Source organism: Leopardus geoffroyi, chromosome A3 (assembly GCF_018350155.1).
Source record: "Leopardus geoffroyi isolate Oge1 chromosome A3, O.geoffroyi_Oge1_pat1.0, whole genome shotgun sequence".
NCBI lineage: Eukaryota > Metazoa > Chordata > Mammalia > Carnivora > Felidae > Leopardus > Leopardus geoffroyi.
The window spans coordinates 104,735,134-104,758,961 of NC_059336.1; the positions used below are offsets into that span (position 1 = coordinate 104,735,134).

At 44.7% G+C, this 23,828-nt stretch overlaps 2 protein-coding genes across 14 annotated transcripts in view; both read left to right on the forward strand.

Moving 5' to 3' along the window:
- On the forward strand, positions 1–11,516 carry LOC123581157 (zinc finger protein 2-like). Of its 10 annotated transcripts, XM_045446942.1 has the most exons (7): positions 26–64; positions 1,025–1,085; positions 2,625–3,033; positions 4,528–4,612; positions 5,620–5,746; positions 8,676–8,789; positions 10,042–11,516. In XM_045446942.1, exons 4-7 carry the CDS (start codon positions 4,580–4,582, stop codon positions 11,100–11,102), a joined length of 1,335 nt encoding a protein of 444 aa, XP_045302898.1. In that variant the 5' UTR covers positions 26–64; positions 1,025–1,085; positions 2,625–3,033; positions 4,528–4,579; the 3' UTR covers positions 11,103–11,516. The 10 variants fall into 10 exon arrangements, with proteins under 10 accessions (XP_045302900.1, XP_045302904.1, XP_045302905.1 ...); XM_045446944.1 differs by lacking the exon at positions 1,025–1,085 and having other exon boundaries at positions 1–64; XM_045446949.1 differs by lacking the exon at positions 1,025–1,085 and having other exon boundaries at positions 16–64; positions 2,974–3,033.
- Positions 11,193–23,828, forward strand: part of LOC123581154 (zinc finger protein 501) — a 22,460-nt gene continuing 9,824 nt past the window's right edge. The window contains exons 1-5 of one of the 4 annotated variants that reach the window (XM_045446936.1): positions 11,193–11,303; positions 14,494–14,745; positions 18,570–18,658; positions 22,299–22,404; positions 22,904–22,990. In XM_045446936.1, the coding sequence (XP_045302892.1) occupies positions 18,626–18,658; positions 22,299–22,404; positions 22,904–22,990 (226 nt within the window). In that variant the 5' untranslated portion in view covers positions 11,193–11,303; positions 14,494–14,745; positions 18,570–18,625. The other 3 variants (XM_045446934.1, XM_045446933.1, XM_045446935.1) reach the window with 3 other exon arrangements.

Genomic DNA, 23,828 nt, shown 5'->3' on the forward strand with positions numbered 1-23,828 from the left:
CTTTGCGCAGGCGCTCTGTGGTCCTGCTCCTCGTGGGGCCGCCGGGAGCCGGTTGGCGCCCAAGGTGAGGACCAGGGGTAGGGTGTGGTGGAGGCCGTGGCTGCGGCGAGAGGAAGGTGTTGAAGAACGGGCCGGGAAGGAAGTTGGGCTGCGAGGCGCGGTGACGTGAGGGTGGAACCGAAATGGGGTGTTTGGAACTATCCTTGGCCGCTGCTCCCAGGCTGACCTTGATCCGACCTGCAGCGGGGAAGGGGAGGAGGCGCCAGCTGCAGGCCCGGAGCGACTCAGGGTGACGACATGGGTGCGAGGTGAAGTGAGACGTCTGTAGCCTGGCCCCGCAGTGTGAGATGACGTGCGCTGGGGTGCGCAGGGCCGCGCTCCGCAGTGTGTATCCGCCGGGTAGAATGGCGCATTTCCTCCCGAGGCGGTCCTTCCCCTGCTTGGGAAGTGCTGGGGGCTCAGTACACCAGGATTGAACTGACTCCGCTGAATCCTGCTGGTCCATCCTTCCCGGAAAGCCCCTCAATTACTCATTTCTCTCGGTTCCCGGGGCCAGGGTTTCAACCCCTTGCATCCGGCTTCTTGGAGCTGTCCAGTGGCGCTCCCTCTTTGAGAGCTGCTTTCCAGCACCAACTAGACTTTCTTGCAAAACTTCGTATTTCAATTAGTCTGCAAAGATTTCTGGAGTACTAAGTATGTGGAAATAGCTTTCTTAGTGTGAGGAAAGCAAGATTTGACTCCCAAGTTTTACCTACTTGGAAAGATAAAGATACAAATAACTGTAGTATAAGATAGTATACACCAGGTGATTGAATCAGAAATCTGAGCGTTCAAAGAAGGTAATGACCCTGAGTCTTTGTTTTGTGATGTGGATCAATTTGGTTATGAATTGGAAAAGAGTTTATAGGCTTGGCTGGAAACATCCATAGCTTGTTTTAATGATACTGGCAGGCATCTTAAGATTAATGGCACCCTTTTGGTTCTGTGAGCCACACTGGATGCTGTGTCCTCTATGTACCCCCAGGACTCAAAAGAGCTCTTAAAAGGAGAGGTCTGGTAGCAGAACGTGAACAATGAAACCTCAGGTAAGAAGGTAGAAGATTGGTTTTGCTCCCTGTCTTAGGTCTCTTTGGGTTGCAAACTGCAGAAACCCCACTCAAACTAATAGAAGGGGGGTTCATTTTGAGGATGCTTGGTTAGGTCACGGAACCCAAGGAAAAAGACTGCGGTGTGCTTGTAAACTGCAACTGGGGACAGAACAAAAAAATTCAGGACCCTCTCTTAACCCCTTGCCTTTACTTCTGTTTGTACTTATGTTTTATATTTCCCTGTCACTGCTGACTGGCTTTTTCTGCTCTCAGATGGCATGACAAAATGTGACTGTCAAGGGCTCCCGGGTTTTCATGCCCTCAAGGGGAGCCTCATGAGAGGCTGACCTCTTTTTCTTGGTTCCACTTCCAAAATGCCAGGGGAAGGACTAATTGGTTCAGATGCCAGTCAGCTTTGGCCAGGAAATAGAGACCGTTTTTAGTAATGTATGGATGTGAATAAAGATATTGCCTTGAAAAGTGTGAAGTGTTGGCAGAGCTCCAGAGACAGAACAGTAGATGCTTTTTGTTGCCTGTCACTCACCTTGAAATACGACTACTAAGAAAATCACTCTGTAAAGAGTGGTAGGCCTGTCCTGGCCATAGTTCATGTCTCTGAGAACTGCCCTTCATTGTGCTCCTTGGCAATGGCTGAGTGGGCAAGAGGTGGAAACGTGATCTAAGGTCATTAGCCTCTCAATGGCTAACAACCACAAAGGTCTTGAGAATTCTAAGTAGGAGACACAGAGACCATGGCCACTTCATTGTGGGTGTTAGAGCAATAAACTCAGGAGGGCTGGGAGCGAAAGACCTTATTGAACCTTGTCTGTACAGAGGAGAATGTTCCGAGAACATTCCTCTGAGAACTCAGAACATTCTCTTGGGGGATGAAGAGGTGCAAGACCCATGTAGCCCTTGGTGGCTTGGTTCCAGCACCATTCTCATTTGTGGTCACCTCCAGGCACATGTCAGATGGCCTGCGTACACAGAAATTATCAATGTAATCTTGCTGTTGGCCATTCTAAATGTCCAAGATGGTATATCCAGGTTCTCTATCAAGATACGTTGCTCTATCTTGATCTCAAGAGCAAGAGATAAAGATGTATGGCACCATCATTATCCTTCAGTATCCAGCAGGATACACAAGTCTATTCATGAAAAAAAAAAATCTGATTGGTAGTGGATCACCATCATAATTGGAGTCCAGAAGATAGTGCCAAATGTGACTTATCCTACTGGTTTGTAGGGATTATATTACATAGAGTCAGCCTTGGATGAGTACTATTGGGTCCCTTTACCCTCTTTCTTTTTCTAGTCTTTTGCCCTCCCTACTGGATACCGACTACATTTTTAACAGTCTTTGTAATAAAACCCTGAGAGAATGCTATTCTGGCATTCCCTGTGGACAGGGAAGTTCGGGGAGATCGTTGTTCCCGGCTCTACTCCTGGAAGGATTTTTCAGATCCTCTGAATAAAGCTTCTGTTAGGTAAATGAATCTTTTTCTTGAGAATAGTATTCCCTCTCCTGTCTTCCAGTTGCTGTTATGTCACAGATTGTCTCCATATCAGGCCCAAAGATCAGAAGGCCTGGAGAGAAGAGGACGGAGATTCTTCCTCCTGTTTCAGACATATAGTTACACTGTGCGGTCTGCCTTGATACTTGACTGCTGGGCTTTTAAGACTCACCCCTCCTTCTTGCCCTTGTGTCTCACACCTGGACAAGCTGATAAGGAAGTCTGAATGCTCTCTCCTTGGGCATTGGCGGGGGATTCCAATCACACAAGCCCCTTCCTGTGGGCATGTGGGCATGCTCACCCTGGCCCTGCCCCCTAACCACAATGAAGACCAGGCTGGTCTCCTTTCCTCCTTTCCTCCTCCTCTCTAGAGCCATTTTGGACCTATTGAGAGACTGGCTCTGCTCTCTCCAGAGACCTCAATGACATAAGTAATAAACCTTTTTATATACTTGGTCTGTGTTTGTGCGTGTGGCATCATCATTCTCAATATTGAAACCAAACTTCGCGTAGGGTCTGTCTCTGCAGGTGACCATTGCACTCTGGACACCCTAGCTCTCTAGCTAATCCTTTATTTCCCATGGGCTTCTGTGATGCCAGCCAGTGCTGTAGGGGCAGCGGTCAGTCAGTCCATCCCGGTTGGTCCTGCTGCCCCTTTTGCTGGAGAAGCAATTGTATTCAGTTCTGGACTGAATTGAATAGCTGGGTTTCATTTTGCATATAGCCTCCTAGTTCTATGGAAACTTTAAAAATGACTCCAACAGGGGCCTCTGGCTGGCTCAGTCAGAGGAGCATACGACTCTTGATCTCAGGGTCATGCGTTCAAGCCCCACGTTGGGTATAGAGATTACTAAATAATAAACTTAAAAAAATGGACTCTAACAAAAAAAAAAAGATGACCGTAAAGAAACTGGCTGGAATTTCTAGCATTTGGTGTTTGACTCCATTTCTTGTGTTGTTGTTGTTGCTGTTGTTGTTTAATTTTTTGTTTAAGTTTGTTTCTTTTTGAGAGAGAGAAAGAGCACAAGCATGTGCGTGTGAGTGGGGGAGGGACAGAGAGAGAGGGAGAGAGAGAGAATCCCAAGCAGGCTCTGCACTGTCAGTACTGAGCCCGACTCAAGACTCAATCTCAGGAACTGTGAGATCATGACTTGAGCTGAAATCGAGGGTTGAATGCTTAACCAACTGAGCCACCCAGGTGCCCCTGACTCCATTTCTTGATTGGATAGGACCCAGTCACTTCTTGAACCTCTACTTGGGACCTTTAGCAATCAGGAAAGAATTAGGACAGGAGGCCAGTGCTCTTCATCCCAGTAGGGGACAGATGTCATGAGGCCTAGATGCTGTTTAATTACAGTATCCTTATAATGTCCATTGTATCCTAAAAATAACACCGTAGCTTGCTTGAACGTATTTCTGGCCCTTAGAACTAAACAAAACTTGACTAATAACACTAATACACGAATTTGCTTTTGCTTTTTTATTCTTGGCCATATAGGCTCCACATTAGCCTTTAAAAAAAATGCTAGTATAAGCATCTGTCTGGTCATCTTGAATTTAAAAGTCAGATTGAGTTATTTATTAAGTTGCTTATTTATGTCAAAATACTACAGAGCACAATGCTTATTTATAGATTTATAAAACGGAGTAAAAATTGACTTCATTGTAAACTATTTGATTTTTAATAGTTTTCTGATATGGGAACAGAGCTCTGTTCCCAGGAAGCTGCTAACTCAGGAACAGAGTTGTGCACTATCCGTAATTTCCATCTCCTGGGAAAGGGTAAATTTACTTCTAGGCTTGCTTTGCTCTTAGTGGTATTGAGCGTAAGGACTGTTTCACACCTAATGGATATGTAGGGATTTTTAGTCTGGGTCAGATAACTATGAAATGGGAGTGGTCTCTTTTCATGTTTCCTTCTCTAGCTCTGCCAACTCTGACCTGGGCCTTTTCCAAGAGGACATAGTAGAGGAGAGAATGGCAGCTGTACCTCTAACAGCCAGATGGCAGGTGAGTTGGATTTTCTTCAGTCCGGAGCCTTGAGATTGGTCTCATTTTGGTAGAAGTGGTGCTCTAGAGAAAAGACTAGTACCCTTTCTGGCTTCAGATTCTCTCCCTTCTCAACATACAACAAAGCTGTAGGGATCTTCCTTCTAAAGTTGTTTTTTTTTTTTTTTTTTTTAACATTTATTCATTTTTGAGATTGAGAGAGGCAGAGCATGAGCAGCAGAGGGGCAGAGAGAGAGACACAGAATCGGAAGCAGGCTCCAGGCTCTGAGCTGTCAGCACAGAGCCCGATGCGGGGCTCAAACTCACAGACCGTGAGATCATGACCTGAGCTGAAGTCGGACGCCCAACCAGCTGAGCCACCCAGGTGCCCCGGGATCTTCCTTCTAGATGGCCCTTCATAAGGCCTTGATGACCAGCCCCGTCCTGTGTTTTGTAATGGTGGGGAAGCAGAGAATTGAGGCAGTTCTGCCCCTAGCCATGGCTCAGGGAGTGCTTAGAGAACTTTCATGAGAATATAAAACTTCTGAATCCTCTAGTCTGGAATATTATCTTCCTTTCAAAGGGACACCATATTTTTTATCCTTTTTCTTCAGTTTTAGCTCTTACAAGTATCCTCTGTTCTTTGTACACTCATCATAGATCTTCCCTTGACTTGAGAACGTGTTGTTCAAACTGAGATCTCATGGATCCATGAGTGTTAGAGCTGAAAGGGAATTTAAAGATCATCTAATCTAATTCTTTAATTGATAGTTTAAAAAATTGAGGCCAGTAACAGTGTCCCTGAAGTTTGGAGGCTCTGTCATGGATATGATGACATGAGGCCATCACCAAGAGTTTCATGCCTCAGGTCACAGACCTGTACCTCTTACTTAAAATATCCAGTGCCCTTACATCATCAAAACGGTTTCTTTTTTATGCCATGTCTTCCAGTGCTGTAGTCTTTACTCTTCCTCAGTGAGACATAAAAGAAGACACGTAGGTGAGTAAGAACATGTTTGTCTTTTCAGAAGTCACTCAAGTTTAAGGATGTGGCTGTGAAGTTCTCAAAGGATGAGTGGAAGCAGCTGGTGCCTACTCAGAGGGCTCTTTACAGGGAGGTGATGCTGGAGAATTATCAGGGTTTTGTTTCTTTGGGTAAGTATGACTTTCTTCAGTGACTCAGAATCTGCCATTGGGTGTGTGTGTAGAGAATACGCCCCCCCTTTTTTTAAAGTTTATTTATTTATTTTTGAGAGAGGGGAAAGGGAGAGGGAGAGAGAGAGAGAGAGAAGGAGAGAGAGAGAATCCCAAGCAGGTTCTATGCTCAGTGTGGAACCCAACATGGGGCTCCATCTCACTACTGTGAGATCATGACCTGAACCAAAATCAAGAGTCGGACGCTTAACTGACTGAGCCACCCAGGTGTCCCTGGCCCTTCTTTACTTACTGGGGCAGAATTGTACATCTTTAGATAGATCCCTAGCAAAGGTACAAGTGGTTTGTGAATTTATTTACCTTTCGTTGTTTGCTTGTATTTAACTAATGGCTGTCAGTACTATCAGTAAATGGTCCTTTGGATCCGGATAGAGTCTGAAGGATAAGTGAAGTTTGGTCTGAGACTCTAGCTTTAAGCAAAAAATTGTGTTAAATAAAATGGAAAATGGGTAGCCCTTTTTCTGGGAATTGTCCTAAGGGGGGAAAATCAGATAAATGTGTATCCCTGTTTTGGCTAAAATTGTGAAACAATGGAAACAGCACAGGTACTTGGTAGTAGGGATTTAGGTAAATAAACCATTGTACATCCATAATGGGCTATAGTATAGGATGGGCCTTGACCATGAATGATATTTATAGAGTTAGAAAGATATTCATGATATGTTGTTAAATGATAAAAGCAGGCTACAAAATGATTGGAACTTGAGTACATTCACAACATATATCTATATGCATAGAAAAAGTGGAAGAATCTACACCAAAATTTTACCCCTAATTGTCTTTGACTAGTAGACTTACAAGTGACTTTTTCTCTTTTTTATATTTCTTAATGGTCTACAGTGAACATTACATATTTTTTTAACGTTTATTTATTTTGAGAGAGAGAGCATGAGCAGGGGAGGGGCAGAGAGAGAAGGAGAGAGAGAGAATCCCAAGCAGGCTATGTGCTGTCAGCATATAGCTCCTCATGGGCTCAGTCCCATGAATGGTAAAATCATGACCTAAGCCGAAATCAAGAGTCAGGCGCTTAACCAACTGAGCCACCCAGGTGCCCTGAACATAACATATTAAAAAATAATTTTTTTTAACGTTTATTCATTTTTTGAGAGACAGAAAGAGACAGAGCATGAGCGGGGATGGGGCAGAGAAAGAGGGAGAAACAGAATCTGAAGCAGGCTCCAGGCTGTCAGTGCAGAGCCCAACGTGGGGCTCAAACTCACAGAGTGTGAGATCATGACCTGAGCTGAAGTCGGACGCTTAACCGACTGAGCCACCCAGGCGCCCCGAGGAAACATTTTTAAATGCATAGAGTGATTTACATCATATTTAGTATGGTGGGTACCTCAGTAGGGGAAGGGAGAGGGGATGAAGGAGGGGCTTCAATTTTAGTGTTAATATCAAGTTAGATGGTGGGTTCATAGCTTTTTGTTTTAGTCTTTATGCTTTTTTGTATGTCTTAAACATTTAGTATTGCATTTTAAAACATAAATATAGAAAATGTATGTATGTCACCATATAAATTTATATTATATAACATTTATAAATGTCATTACTTTAAATCATCAAAAACCAAAGACATTATAATTCATTTTTTTTTTAATATTTTTTTTTTCAACGTTTATTTATTTTTGGGACAGAGAGAGACAGAGCATGAACAGGGGAGGGGCAGAGAGAGAGGGAGACACAGAATCGGAAACAGGCTCCAGGCTCTGAGCCATCAGCCCAGAGCCCGAAGCGGGGCTCGAACTCACGGACCGCGAGATCGTGACCTGGCTGAAGTCGGACGCTTAACCGACTGCGCCACCCAGGCGCCCCATTATAATTCATTTTTTAAGGATTTCTAAAAAATTGTTCACTGATATCTTTAGTTTTAAGTGTTTAGTATTAACTGCACATTAGTTGAGTCATATTTCTTAAACTATTCCAGTTTGATTTGTTAGTTGCTTCAAATTCAGTATAATTGCACGGAAGTATAATTAAAGGATACAAATCTATTCTTTAAGAAACTACAAAAGAAGATGGGGTAGCTTCTTCACCTTAGTTCCTTGAGGTGCAGAACCTTCTCCATATTCCACTTCTCTAAGCTAAGAATTTTCCCTCAACTCTTTTTTTTTTTTTTAATTTTTTTTTCAACGTTTATTTATTTTTGGGGGGACAGAGACAGAGCATGAACGGGGGAGGGGCAGAGAGAGAGGGAGACACAGAATCGGAAACAGGCTCCAGGCTCTGAGCCATCAGCCCAGAGCCCGACACGGGGCTCGAACTCACGGACCGCGAGATCGTGACCTGGCTGAAGTCGGAAGCTTAACCGACTGCGCCACCCAGGCGCCCCGCTTCTGCATATTCTTAAAAAAAAAAAGTTTCCGTTTTCTTTTTTTTTTTTTCAACGTTTATTTATCTTTTTTGGGACAGAGAGAGACAGAGCATGAACGGGGGAGGGGCAGAGAGAGAGGGAGACACAGAATCGGAAACAGGCTCCAGGCTCTGAGCCATCAGCCCAGAGCCCGACGCGGGGCTCGAACTCCCGGACCGCGAGATCGTGACCTGGCTGAAGTCGGACGCTTAACCGACTGCGCCACCCAGGCGCCCCTCCCTCAACTCTTAATACTAGTTCCATCTTGGGGAGGTGCCTCCTACATCAGAGAAAAATTCGTGAACTACTTCAATAGATCTAATTCAGATTTTCCAGAAAGTCAGTACCGACTTCCCTTTAGAGAAGAAGAATTAGCATCTTATTTTAGAAATTAGCATATGATTTTTGGATAGTGCCATTTTCCTATCTAGAGAATAAGGGGATTTTATTAAACCCTGGGATGGTTGTGAATTTCCATCCCAAACAGCCATTTCTCATTTTGTCCTTTGTGAGCAGGACTTCTAGTTCCTAAACCGGATGTGATTTTCCAGTTGAAAAGAGGTGAAGAGCCATGGAAACTTGATTTTCAGGAAGATGAAGAAAGAGAAGTCCCAGGAAGTACTTATTTAGGTATGTGTAAACTAGGCGGATAGGATTTCGATAGACAGTTCACTTGCAGAGACCATTCCTCAGGACCTCTTAGGCCTGTGGAGATGTTCACTGCTTTTGTCTGGAACACTCATTCCCCCAGATAGCCATGTGGCTTTCCTGTCACCCTTTTCAAGTTTTTGCTCAAATGTGCTGCCTTCTCAGTCAGGCCTGCCCTGATGACCCTATCTTTAATTGCAATCTCTCCATCACCTTCCCCCTCCCCAGCCTCTGCACTATCTAGCTCTCTTCCCAGTCTGTCTTCCTAACATACTGTATTTTTTTTACTTCTTTATTTTGTTTACTGTCTGTCCATACCTGCCCACTAATTAAAATGTAAACTCCATCAGAGGTTTTGTATCGTTCACTAATGTATCCCCAACGTTTTGAATAGTACCTGGTACATCGCACGCACTCAGGTATTTGTCAGATGAACGAACAGGTAGCAAGGGGGTTGGGGGAAGGCTGAGACCTATGTATAATGAACTCTGATAACACTTTTTTATCTTTCCTACTTATCCTTTACCATATCTCCTTCCTCTTCCTTTAAAAACCGTTCAGTAGTCATTGACAGTTCACTTTCTCAGGTCCAGGCTGGCCTCTCCACTTACTCTCTGCTGTTTAAACTCATTGACCTGTAATAAACTGCCTAGTCATTTCCATGCTTCTTTGTGTATAGCCTATTTTTCTGCATGGATCTCTCCCTGAAATGCTCTTCTTTTGGCTGTTCTCATGGTTAACATATCTTTCAGAGCTCAGCTTAACTGTCACTTCCAGATGACCGTTCTTAAGTTTTTCCTCTAAAGAAGACCCCACTCCAACTTCTGTTCATTATTTTCTTCACTGGACTTACCACCATCTGTGGTGTTTTATTTGTTTTTTCTTTGTCTCCTGTTGTGTTGAATATAAGCATCATGAGGGCAGGGACCATGTCTGTCTTGTTCATTAGAGTCCCAGTGACTTCTGTTGTGCCTCGCATTTTGTAGGCACCTAGAAAATATATAACGAATGAATAACAGAAACTTGTTTAGTGGGCGAAATGACCACCTTCCACTTCCATCTCTGTTCCTCTGTTTTCCTCTGCCATTTTTCAGCCTCTCTCTGATGCTTTGCTTTTGAGGAGTTACAATAAACCAGGAAGTATTTTGTATTCATTCTTTTCTGAACAAAGATAATGTTCTCTTTTTCACTAGCACTAAGACCCAGTCATATCTATATTTTCTATTTGTTTCAGACCAGAATGCTAGACTTGAGAGCTGGGACTCAACTAAAAGCCAGGATATTTCTAAAAAAGGAAAGTTGCAAAAGACACTAATGGAAAAACTCAGAAAAGATGGTCCTCTGGGTCTTGCACTTGGCTCCGAAAACCTCAGGGGCACAAAGAAAGAACATCTATCGGGGGAGATTTTGAAGAAATCCTCCCCCAAGGAGAAGGACTCCAGGCAAAGATCCACTCCTGCCAAGAAAACCAACAGTAAGGGGAGAAACCTTGAATGCAGCATATGTGGGAAGACCTTATATAACCACTTATCCCTCACTCGCCATCAAAGGACTCACACCGGAGAGAAGCCCTACAACTGTAAAGAATGCGGGAAAGCCTTCAGCTATAGAAGTAGTCTTAAGAAACATCTGATGTCTCACAGTGGGAAGAGCCCCTTTGAATGCAACGAATGTGGGAAAACTTTCTATGACCGATTAACCCTTACTGAACACCAGCGAACTCATACCGGAGAGAAGCCCTTTAAATGTAACGAATGTGGCAAGGCTTTCTTTGTCCGCTCATCTTTTACTCGCCATCGGAGAATTCATACTGGAGAAAGTCCTTACGAGTGCACAGAATGTGGGAAATCCTTTAGCCAGAAGAGCATCCTCGCTCGCCACAAGCTCACTCACACTGGAGAGCGGCCTTATGAATGCAAGGGCTGTGGCAAAGCCCTGTTTGACCGCTCCTCCCTCATTCGCCACCGGAGAGCACACACTGGAGAGACTCCTTTTGAATGTAATGAGTGTGGGAAAGTTTTCTTTGACCGCTCGTCCCTTAATCAGCATCAGAAAATTCATAGCGGAGACAAGCCCTATGAGTGCACTGAATGTGGGAAAGCCTTCCTTCAGAAAAGACGACTTACTCAGCATCAGAGAGTGCACACCGGAGAAAAGCCCTACGAGTGCAGCGTGTGCGGGAAGGTGTTCAGTTGTAAGTCATCTATCATCCAACATCAGCGACGTTATGCCAGGCAGCCGTCAGAATGTCACAGAGGTGCTCCAGCCCGGCAGGGGGCCCCCACAGAGACTTAAGATGCTTTTATGCAAGATAATGAAGATTTGTGTTTGAGCACCTTCTAACTACCGCATATTCTCATGTCTCCATTGGGTCCTAGAGGCTCAATAAATAGTCTTAATGGACCGTGCCATAGACTTCCACTGGGATGCCTCATACTTAATATAATACCCTGAGGATCCCCAAATTGGTCAGAAGCTCTCCAATCAATATATTTTGTAAGTGTTTGAAGGGGACCCAGAGATAAGCATTGTATGTTTGTATTTATTTATTTATTTATTTATTTATGTATAATTAATTAATTTTTTTAATTTCTAGACCACTCCATAAGAACAGGAACTATTTCATACCTGTGAGCTGCTGTGTCCTCAGTGTGATGCCTGCCACTTATTATATATTTTCTCAATGAATGAATACCTGTCTAGTCATGAGAACTTGAGTCCTCAATCAAAAGCACTTTCCAGAACTAGAGACTTCAGTAAGAAAATTAACATGAAGCTAATACATCTGTAGGACTGTAAATACCTTCATGATAATTGTGCTATTAGCTCTTAATCTACTCTTCTTTGAGGTTCCTGGAGTCCTGGTTTGGGTATGCCCTGTTCTTCACTAGGGACATCATCCAGCATCAGTTGGCTCTTCTGAACTTTGGCTCTTCTGCCCTCTAACCTGACCTTTGGTCTCTAGTAGACTAACCCATCACCCTTGTTTCCAGGTTAGCGGTTGTGTTTTTGTGTTACATGTGTTTAGTCTCATTGATAACTAAAATTCCTTAGTGTAGCTCTGCCATTCCATCCATATTTTGACATAACACCTTCCCTTTCTCACAATGTATTCGTGTATGAATGCTGAAGGGAAAGAATATTTATGCCGAAAGTTCTCAGTCCAGTTGCAAGCCAGCTACAGCCATGGCAGCTGGGTGGGGTTCCAGGCTGAAGAAGTCAGCCACAGTGAACCAGGAGATGGCGCTATGTCTAATCTCAAAGAATATCCCAAAGCAAAGTTAACTCCAGGCATAGGTCTCCATGAGCAGTCCTCCTTTAGTACTAAAGCAGCAGACATGAGGCTGTAGCTGAGAGCCGGGCCACCGGGTCTATGAGACATGATGTCCTTCTTGCCCTCAACATCAGTATCTGTGAAACCAAAATGCAGACTATCCTATCCACGCCTACACAGTGGAGGCAGAGATTGGCTTCCTCACACCTACATCTTGAGAATTCTTGCTTAGTAATAAAGCAGTAATTCCCTGGAGCAGCTGAGAGAACATGAGCACCAAGATGAGGACAGGTTCCTCGTGTCTAGGTGTGTTTTTTATTAAAAAAAAAAAAAAATTTTTTTTTAATGTTTATTTATTTTTGAGACAGAGACAGAGCATGAACGGGGGAGGGTCAGAGAGAGAGAGGGAGACACAGAATGTGAAACAGGCTCCGGGCTCTGAGCTGCCAGCACAGAGCCCGACGCGGGGCTCGAACTCACGGACCGTGAGATCAAGACCTGAGCCGAAGTTGGCCGCTTAACCGACTGAGCCACCCAGGCACCCCTAGGTGTGTTTTTTAAAAAGCACAGTTCTTTTTTATTTTTTAAAGTTTTTTCAATGTTTTCATTTTATTAAAAAAATTTTTTTTTAATGTTTATTTATTTTTGACAGAGAGAGAGAGAGAGAGAGACAGAGCATGAGTGGGGGAGGGGCAGAGAGAGAGGGAGACACAGGATCCGAAGCAGGCTCCAGGCTCCGAGCTGTCAGCACAGAGCCCGATGCGGGGCTCAAACTCACAGACCGTGAGGTCGTGACCTGAGCCGAAGTTGGACACTCAACCGACTGAGCCACACAGGCGCCCCTCATTTTATTTTTTAGAGAGACAGAGTGCACGCGGGGGCAGAGAGAGGGGGAGACACAGAATCCAAAGCAGGCTCCAGGCCCTGAGCTGTCAGCACAGAGCCTGACGCAGGGTTCAAAGTCATGAACCATGAGATCATGACCTGAGCCAAAGTCGGGTGCTTAACAGACTGAACCATCCAGGTGCCCCCAGTTCTTTTCTTTTTAAGTAGGCTCCACACCCAATGTCAGGCTTGAACTCACAACCCCAAGATGAGAATTGCACACTTGGGGTGCCTGGGTGGCTCAGTCAGTTAAGCGTCTGGCTCTTGGTGTTGGCTCAGGTCGTGACCTCCCAGTTCGTGAGTTTGAGCCCTGCATCAAGCTCTGTGCTGGCAGTGCAAAGCCTGCTTGGGATTCTCTCTCTTTCCCCCTCTCTGCCCCTCCCCTGATTGCGCTCTCTTTCTCTCTCTCTCTCTCTCTCTCACTCAAATAAATAAACTTAAAAAAAAAGAGTCACATACTCCAAGAGTCACACCAAATAAGCCAGCGAGGCACCCCTATTTTAATTTCTTGTACCATATTGGCATTACAATCGATGAAGGATAGAGAATGAGCATGACGCTCTCTTCTTTCATCTTGTTAATGGGCAGGAAACTGGAACCTTAGAAAGGACAAATGGAGTTAATAGTGAAGCCCAATAGCACAAAAGAATAGCACAAAAGTCCACAAAAGAATCAGTCCCCATGATGATCAAAGATCTCATGTCCAACCTGCTAAACATGCCATAAGTATCCTGTAAAGATGTGGATTCCTTTCCTTCCCTTCACACATGTGTCTAAAACCTATGCAAAGTCTGCAGAAGAGGCAATTGACCAAATAAACTAGGATCAACTTACTGAGCCACTTTATAGAACCTCATGATTAAGCAACCTTGCAATAGCTAGTGTTGATAATAAGCATTAACTAATGCTTACTGTGGCAGAAGCTGTTAGTTGCGTAAGTTGTAGTTGTACTTTTTTTCGTCCTTAACAATAGGAAATCCAAGGCTCTTCTGAGCACAGCAGAGTGCTCAGCTTTATTTCTCAGCCTGTCTTGTAGTGAGGTATGGCTAGACCAATGAAATACTGATATATCAAATGTCAGGCCAGTAATGTATTGATGTGTCAAATATCAAGCAAATGATACGTTAATATAATTGGAATTTGTTGGACAGGACTTTTGGAGACACCTTCAAAGGGAGGGACAGCTAAAAAAAAAAAAAAAAACCCTTTTGCTTTTGCTCTTCCCTTCTTCTCTACCTGGAATGTGGATTTAGTGGCTGGAATTTCAGCAGCCATCTTGTGACTTTGAGGATATAAGCCATGCCTGAAGGATGGGAAGGGAGAAAAGCAAGAGACTTCTGATTCCTTGGTGATCTTATGAAGACTCCATACCAGCTCTGGACTGCCTAATCCTACTCTTGAATGAGAGAAAATAAACCCTTATGTATTTAACCACTGTATTCACAGCCAAAGGAAATTCCTGTTAAAAGTTGACGGGCAGAAGGAATTTAACTGATCAGATTCCTCCTGTTTACCCCACACTTTCAGGTTGCATCATCCAGCCACCCCTAGAGAGGCCAGATCCCAAGCCATTGTGTGGCACTTCAGCAAGCCTCGAAGTGGTGCAAGGAACCGGAAACTGGAGCTGTGCAGTTGTCTGGGCTGTGGCAAGCAACGGGGAGAGACTGGCACTCCCAGCAGATAACTGTACAGCTGGAGGTGGTGCAATCAAATGTCTGAGTTAGTTCATAGGTTCTGGCAGCTGAGTTGGAGCAAAGAGCTGAGGATATGTGCCCAAAGGTAACATGTAACATAACTAGGTACATGACTCAGGCCTGATTTATTGCCTTTGCTATTTCACTCCCAAGTTTGATTGCCTGTCTCACATCTGCCTTCCTCTCTCAGTACCCGAGACCTTTAGCACCTCTCTCTTCTGTTGAATCTCATGTCCCTGAAACCTCCATCTGTTTGCCACCCAGATCCTACCTTTACATTTCCGGTTTTGCCCTCTTCCAAGGTCACTAAAGGATTCCTTTTATATCCTCTGCATATCCTTTGATATCTCTCTATATATCAACTTTCACATCAAAGTAAATGGCCTTTAAAGGCAGCTTCTTAAGGAATGCAAAGATGCGTTCCTGGTGGGATGTTGTGGCAAACACAGACTAAAGGGAAACAGAAGCCCTCAGTAAATTTAGGAAAACTCAAGGACCATCTACCCTTAAGAGACAATGGGGACTCATTGGGGATTTTTATCTTAAAGTGTTCCAGCTCCACTCTACTGTGGGACACCAATTTATGTGCTTGGGCCAGCTGGTAGTGTCTAGGGCTACCTTATTTCTAAAGTAGGGCCTCTGGGGGCACCTGGGTGGCTCAGTCACTAAAGCATCTGACTCTTGATTTCTGCTCGGGTCATGATTTCACGGTTCGTGAGATTGAGCCCCAGTTGGGGTTCCATGCTGACAGCAGGGAGCCTGTTTGGGATTCTCCCTCTCTTCCTCCCCCTCCCCCCCGCTCTCTCTGCCCCTCCCCAATTCTAAAAAAAAAAAAAAAATCCCCAAAACTTTAAAGTAGGGCCTCTGTAAATAAAAGGAGGGTTACAAAGGACGTCCAAGTTTTCCAAAATCACCCCAAATGAAAGCCAAGAAAAGCAACAAGGACAGTATTAGTTTCGGGCATTTGTACCTTCTCTACAAGTACAGAGAATATACTCAGTTACTGTTTATCTAAGTAGCAGTAAATACTCTGGGATACTCCTCCCATGGAGTTTAATCTGTAGTGTTGAAAGACACCCCCAATAAACAAAATTAATTACATGTTAGAAATAGAAAAGTGCTATGGAAAAGGTCTGGAGGTGAGAGACCAAGCTCTGTGGATACCTGGGGGTATCTACCCAGGGTGTCTATCCAGGCAGAGGAACAAGCACAAAGGCTCCATAGTGGAAGCATGCTTCACTCAATTGAAGAATGGCAGGCCAGTCTGGCTGCAGCAGAACAAATAAGGGGAAAGTGGTAGAAGATGAGATCAGAGAGTTGGTGTGGATGATGGAGATCTTGAAGGGCTCTGTGGGCCATTGTAAGGACTTTGGCTTTGCTTGGAGATAGGAGAGCAAGTGTGTTGAGAATAGGATAAACAGGGCAAGAGTAGGAGTGAGACCAGTTGGCAGGCATTTGTAGTGATCCAGGCAACAGATGATGGGTGCTTAGACCAGGGTGGCAGCACTGGAGGTGGTGAGAACTGGTCAGATTCTGTATGTATTTTGAGAGTACAGCCAACAGGATTTGCAGAGGAACTGGATGTGGGTTGTGTGATAAAGAGAAGGATGACCACAAGGTGTTTGAACTGAGCAACTAGAAGGACGAGTTGCCATTTACTGAAGTAGGGAAAACGACGGGAGTAAGAGTTACGGCATTGGGGGAGGAAGGATCTCAAAAATTCAGTTTTGAACGTCCTATACTAGAGATATTCATTAAACAAGTAAGGAGTTGAGGAGACAGCTCAAGGTCAGAGGAGAAACCCATGCTGGAGATATAAGTTGGGAGTTGATCACATTTGGATGGTATTTAGAACATCTAGATTGAACAAGATTACTGAGAAGCGTTCACAGAAAAAAGAGCGGTCCAGGGATTCCAACATTTAGTTGGTTTCCAAATGAGCAGCTTCAGCATCCCTTGGGAACTTGTTAGGAATGCAAATGCTCAGGTCCCACTCCAGATTCCCGAATAAGGGTTGAGTTTAGCACTGTTTTAACAAAACTTCCAGGCGGTCATGGTACAGTTTGAGAACCACTGGTTTAGAGGCTGCGGTCACTTTATATCATCTCTGTTCCCGCCACAATGGGCGGACTGATAATGGGCGCAGAAAGGAAGCGATGCGGCTGCCTCCCCTCCTGAGGGAGCACCGCCGGTAGAAAGGGAATCCAGGGTAGGTCGGGGGTGGCGCCCTTGGCTCGTCACAGTTGCGGGGCAGTGAACGTCCTCTGCGAGGCGGGAGTTAGTAAGGCCGAATACATCTTCTGAGCCGGGGCCCAGCGTCCGCATCCAAGAAGGAGGGCCTAACACGCTTGGAAGGGTTTCTCAGGGGCCTATCTCTCTCGGCGACCCAATAAGTGCGCGACTGCGGTCCAGTGCCGGCCCGGAGTGGAGACGGCCGCCTGGCCAACATCCCGCAGAGTCCTCTGGGAAGCGGCCACAGGTGACGTAGGCCGCGCCTCGCGGAGGATTCTGGGAGTCGTAGTTCAGCCTCGAGATCGGGCCGGCTCAACTTGGCCCGGCCGGCTCTTAGATGCCTTTGTTGCTAGGCCGGGGCTGCTTCTGCGTGGTGCGGAAGGTCGAACCTGGGGTCGAGGAGGCCTAAGCGCGGGTCCTTCCAAGTCTGAGTGGACGGAAGGAGGGCGGCGGGAGGGCCCCGGGGTGGCGCCACGCTGCCCTGCGAGGGTCGCGCGCGCGTTCCCGGGCCTCTGAGTGCACCAGAGCGGCGGACCCCCGGGGTCCCTCGCGCGTTCGCTGCGCCCTTCTTCCGCGGCCGTCGTCGCCTGCGCGGGCCAGGGGAGGGAGTCTCCATGGAGCCTGGGGGCAGAGGTGAGAATTTCGGAGGGATGCAGCCGCAGAGCCTGCTGGAGAGAAAAGAAGGGAAAGGCTGCCCTCTGGCTGGGGCAGGCTCTGGAAGGAGAAGCATCACCTCTTCTCTGTGAGACGACAGCCCTTTCCAACTGGTTGGTTTCCCGTTAGGGTTTTGAGGGAGAGCCCGCTACCCCATTGCCCTGCGCGACTTTAGGATGATGTGTGCCTCCCTTGTCCCCCAAATCACCAGATTTGACAATTTGGCTTTTTTTTTTTTTAATTTTTTTTTAAATGTTTATTTATTTTTGAGACAGAGAGAGACAGAGCATGAACGGGGGAGGGTCAGAGAGAGAGAGGGAGACACAGAATCTGAAACAGACTCCAGGCTCTGAGCTGTCAGCACAGAGCCCGACGCGGGGCTCGAACCCACGGACCGCGAGATCAAGACCTGAGCCGAAGTCGGCCGCTTAACCGACTGAGCCACCCAGGCACCCCGACAATTTGGCTTTTGATAATGACTTCGTTTTGTCCTCATGAGAACCCTGTAAGGTGGTAGGAAGAAGATTGTTGTGCCCATTTACAGATGCAGAAAGTGAGGTTTCTAGAAGTCACAGGATTTGTTTAGAGGACTGGATTTTTTTCCTCCCATAAGACCCATCGCTTTTCTAAGAATGCCAGTATTATATCTGAAAAGCCAGTGTTCAAAGGAATTTAACTAGTTTTCCTTCAGCCTGTGATTCTGGAATAGGACAGGAATGAACCATTAAGTGAGGAATGGATGGACAGACTCTTGAGTATTACTTTGTCATTCAGCAGATGATAGATAGAAATAATGTATTTAATTTATGTGTCTAGATGTTCACTGCAGAGTTCTACTAGAATTTAAGGGCAGAGGATAGGAGGAATGGGAGGTCGTGTTTGTCTTGATTCAGGGATGTTGCGGGATTGTGCCTTGATTTCCTGTGTTGACTTTTCTTAGGTGACAAGTAGCTGTGTATGGAAGTTTCTGCAAGTTTACTGCAAGGCAAGAGTAATCGTCATGGCTCCTATCTCCACTTGTAGGGTCGCTTTCTGAGGACTCAGACCTTCCCGGTGCTGAAAACCCTAAAGAAAATGGCATGATCACTGTGTTGCTGACCGCTGCATCCCAGGTGGGTTTAGTTTTCTTTTTTTTTCTTTTTTTTTCTTTTGTTCTCAGAACAGGAATACAGTTTCTGCCATTGTTATGGAATTGCTCAGCCCTGATTCCTAGACCACTGGGTTCATCCTGATAAAATGATGAGTGACGAGCCTGACAGTAAATGCTCCTTACTTGTGCAGAACTTTCCTTTCAGCATTACTTCTTTTTTTTTTTTTTATTTAAAAAAAATTTTTTTTTAACGTTTATTTATTTTTGAGACAGAGAGAGACAGAGCATGAAGGGGGGAGGAGCAGAGAGAGAAGGAGACACAGAATGGGAAGCAGGCTCCAGGCTCTGAGCCATCAGCCCAGAGCCTGACGCGGGGCTCGAACTCACGGACCGCAAGATCATGACCTGAGCTGAAGTCGGACGCTTAACCGACTGCGCCACCCAGGCGCCCCTCAGCATTACTTCTTGATCCACTTAGTACTCGATTCACTCTTACTAGCTCTTCAGTACTGTCATTGGCCTCACGGTCAGATGCAAAGTGATAAAAGCCAGTTTCCCTGCCTCATGAAATTTACTGAGGAAATAAGGTAGAGATAAAAAAAAAAAAAAGATAGCTAATCCGCAAAAATGAAAGTCATTTCATACAGAATTGACTGGTACAGACAAGTCCTAAAAGGCCTTGGAAGAGGTTTTCCTCCCCCCCCCCCCCATCCTCTACAGAACTTGGGATAAAAAATACCAGGATAAAAGCTGCACTTTGGAAAATATGAGAGTAGGTAATTAGAGAATAGAATACAGAATTATTCTGTATTGCTTTGGCTTTGGCCAAAAGTCTATAAGTGAGTTGGAGGTCTTCAAAGGCTATGTGTGTCACTGCAGAGTGACCTGAAGTGTGGTAAGGGAAGCTTAGTTCCATTGCCAGACTGCAAGAAAACCTACACTGGGTCTCATTCCAAAGGTAAATAAAGCCCCACGAAAGTTTGTAGAGGCCCGGCAAGATGAAACACGCCTCTCTCGGATTGAAGGGAAGTTAGTCAAGATGCTTCTGCTGGATCTGGCCTCGGATGATGAGACAATGGCAGACTCTGTGGGAAAGGCACTGGGACTGTTTGACAACTTCAGACCTGCCTCACAGCGCACTGTGAAACACTGGGGACTCTGATCTGAATTTGTAGATCTCTTTCAGAAAACAGGGGAGAGAAAGTAGCATCTGCTGGACAGTTTCCGGTTGATCTTCCTGTGTCTTCCAACTCCAGCACATGCACGCAGGGCAGCAACTCCATAAACGAGTTTGACTGCTGCGGTTCTCTCAGGGAACTAAAGTCTAAAAGGAATGCCAGTTAGTCTGTTACTGTTAGCATTGTTTGTAAAGAGAGAAGACCATAAAAATTGTATCGCTGTGTGATCACTCCCGAGGCATATGGTCTTAAGGGACCAGAAACTTAAATAGAGGCAACTGGGTGGCTCAGTCTGTGAAGCCTCAGACTTTAGCTCAGGTCATGAAATGTGGGAAATAAAGAGTTAAATTATTTCAAGCAGGAGATTTTCCAAGTAGGTAGTTCTTTTAACTTTATTTTATTATGCGAATTATTTTACCAGTTGTTTTAGAGGGCTGTGTCATAAACGTTAGAATGCTGACTACAAGCAAAATCACCCAGTATATTCATTTATGCGCTCAGGGAGCTATGGCAAAAGTGGTGGTTCAAAGCAAGACAAGACTGTTTCATTTGCTAGCATCCCAGAGACTGGTCTGTTTTAATGTATCACAATTAAAGTTGTACAGAAAGTTTTTTTCCTGTAGAATTAGAAAAATTATTAGACATCTGTCTTAGCAGGAAATCGATTCAGCTATAGATTCAGAGGACCATTACCCACTCTGTTCCCTTTCCCTACATTTTAGTAGACAGTCTGAACTTTGTGCCTGCCATCTAGATCAAGGTTAGGCTTGCCTTCCTGCAGTGTTTTCAGTGTATGATATGTTCTGTTCCCCTCTCCACCTCTGTTCCCACGCATATTTTTTTTTTGAGCGAGAGTGAGTGGGGGAGAGGCAGAGAGAGAGAGGGAGACAGAGAATCCCAAGCAGGCTCCACACTATCAGCACAGAGCCTGATGTGGGGCTTAAACTCATGAACTGTGAGATCATGACCTGAGTTGAAATCAAGAGTCAGATGCTTAACGGAGCCACCCAGGCGCCCCTCCCATGTACACTTTTATAGAACATCCCGTGTAAACTTCCTGTGTTCCTTCCTTCATTCAGCTGTTTGACACATACTTAGTGTTCCTGCGCTGTGCCAGATAACTAGGGTTGCTTCGGTGAGCAAAATTAGACCCGGTTAGCCTCTGTTCTTATGGAGCTCACTGTCTAATGAGAGAGACAGACATTAATCACAAACTCCCCTCAGTGTGTGCAAAACCCAAGAGAAGTGAACTTGGTGCTACAACCCTACAAGCCCAGGGAAGGCTTCTCTGAGGAGGTAACACCTGAGCTGAGATCTGAAGTGTGAGTAGGATTAATAGCTGAATAGGGGTGCCTGGGTGGCACGGTCGGTTAAGCGTCCGACTTCAGCCAGGTCACGATCTCGTGGTCCGTGAGTTCGAGCCCCGCGTCAGGCTCTGGGCTGATGGCTCAGAGCCTGGAGCCTGTTTCCCATTCTGTGTCTCCCTCTCTCTCTGCCCCTCCCCCATTCATGCTCTGTCTCTCTCTGTCCCAAAAATAAATAAACGTTGAAAAATAAAATAAAATAAAATAGCTGAAAGGCCCCGCGTCAGGCTCTGTGCTTACAGCTTAGAGCCTGGAGCCTGCTGGGGATTCTGTGTCTCCCTCTCTCTCTGTGTACCTCCCCTGCTCATGCTCTGTCTCTCTCTCTCTCTCAAAAATAAATAAGCATTAAAAAAAAATTTTTTTTTTAAATAATTCAAAGGATCAGATGGGGAAGAACATTCAAGAACAGGAAGCAGCATGTAGAAAGGGGTAAAAGGGAATGTGGCACGCATTTCAAGCAGCTGAAAGGCAGCCACCAACTGGAACACAGGGAACATGGGAGGAGTCGTGTAAGATAGGTTAGAAAGTAGATGGAGCAAAGGACGGGGGCTATCAGATTGATCAGGGCCACTATGAGAAATGGTGAGAACACGTTAGGAACTTTCATACTTTGGGCTTGAGACACTGTTTTACAAAAAAATATATATTCTGTGATGTGTAGCAAACATCTTAATTTTTAATACATATTGGACTGATTGTGTTCTCAAAGGAGAATTAGAAAACTGTTTCCTATTTCTTGAACCCCTTATATTTTAAAACCATATCACAAAGAACATAGTTAATTCATAATTATATTTTCTCCACTTTCCCATGTCTAAATGGTAACGATGTCTGTAGTTCTAGAATTTAACTTACCAATGCATAAACTAATGACTTGGTGCCTTCAGATTTTACAACGAAGGTTCCTTCCTTCTTTCCGGTTACATGCAATTCTGATACATTGAGGCAAGGAGTGAGTCTGTGGCTACAGATACACCAGAGAATCTTACTGTTGGAAGGGATGTTAGACATCATTTTGTCTAACCCTCGTGTCCATCCTCTCTTTCTGCTCTGAGTGCTCAGAGCACTGGAAGGCTTCTGGAAGATCCCTTGGTGAGCACTGGTGTGTTTGCTTTTTCAGGAGTCATTGGTAATCAGGGATATGGCCGAGGCTCTCACCCAGTGGAAGCAGCTGAACCCTCCTCAGGGAGATGTGCCTGAGAAGCACAGGAATCTGGTCTTGCTGGGTAAGGACAGCTCCCTCCTCCACTTTGAACTTACCCAGTGTGGTTTCTTTGCTTCCTTAGTTCCTAGGAGTTCTGAGGTTCTTAGATTCAAGGATTCTTCATCGTCGTGTAAGTCCTGAGACAGGCAATGTCTACTTTTGTTTCTGGATATACGTTTAACCCTCCCACAGTTAGAGATGGACACCTTTTGATTATATTTGCCTAGGTGGTAGCATCCTTCTTCTCTACTCCATGACCAAGGATGTTGAGATGAAATTCTAGTGAAGATACCTCTTAAGAAATGGATGCTTATTCTTTTAATAGAGCTATTCTTTTAATAGAGACTCAGTTGTTCTGCTCAGATAGACCCCATATCCTCTTACTCCCTTCTTTTAAGCACCATTGAGGGAGAAATCCAAAACCAGCCTCTCTCTTTCTTTCTCTTATGCTGTCTCTCCTAACAACCAAGGAAATCATACCGAACTCTTGACCAAACTAATTTTTCTTTTCCCATGAGCAGGGCTTCCAATTTCCAAGCCTGATGCGATCTCTCCTTTGGAGTGCGGAAAGGAGCTGGAGAGAGAAGTCTCAAAAGCAGCTCTTTCAGGTGAGTGATGACATAAAACCCAGATGGTCATTGGGATCAAATGGACCAAAGCATCTTCAAAGTGCTTGTGGAGGAGCCTTTCCAGATTTCGTTAGACCCATGAAAAAGTTGAAGTGAAGTCCCTTTCTCCCATGCCACATTCCAGCTCTGTGGATGGTCATCTATTGAAATTCATAATTAAAAAAAAATTTTTTTTTTAGAAAGTAATACTTTCCACCCTTTCAGACCAATTCTTTTACCCAAATAAGGTACAATGAAATCAACATTTTTTTTTTGATGAGTCACCATTGAAACCGTGTTTATTTCCTACCTGGGGATAATTGTATCCTGAAAATTCACTAAGCATGATTGTTTCTTTTTTCTTTTTTTTTTTTTATAGGTCTTTTATTTTTATTTTATTTTTTAAATTTACATCCAAATTAGTTAGCATATAGTGCAACAATGATTTCAGGAGTAGATTCCTTAATGCCCCTTACCCATTTAGCCCACCCCCCTTCCACAAGCTCTCCAGTAACCCTCTGTTTGTTCTCCATATTTATGAGTCTCTTCTGTTTTGTCCCCCTCCCTGTTTTTATATTATTTTTGCTTCCCTTCCCTTATGTTCATCTGTTTTGTCTCTTAAAGTCCTCTTATGAGTGAAGTCATATGATATTTGTCTTTCTCTGACTAATTTTACTTAGCATAATACCCTCCAGTTCCATCCACGTAGTTGCAAATGGCAAGATTTCATTCTTTTTGGTTGTTGAGTAATACTCCATTGTGTGTGTGTGTATATATATATATATATATACCACATCTTATTTATTCATCCATCGATGGACATTTGGGCTCTTTCCAT

Excerpts from the sequence above, each read along its gene's own strand:
- LOC123581157 (XM_045446939.1), top strand. The coding sequence starts at position 4,493 with ATGGGAGTGGTCTCTTTTCATGTTTCCTTCTCTAGCTCTGCCAACTCT. Across the intron at positions 4,613-5,619 it reads CTCTAACAGCCAGATGGCAG|AAGTCACTCAAGTTTAAGGA; the intron begins GTGAGTTGGATT and ends TTGTCTTTTCAG. Across the intron at positions 8,790-10,041 it reads CCCAGGAAGTACTTATTTAG|ACCAGAATGCTAGACTTGAG; the intron begins GTATGTGTAAAC and ends TATTTGTTTCAG.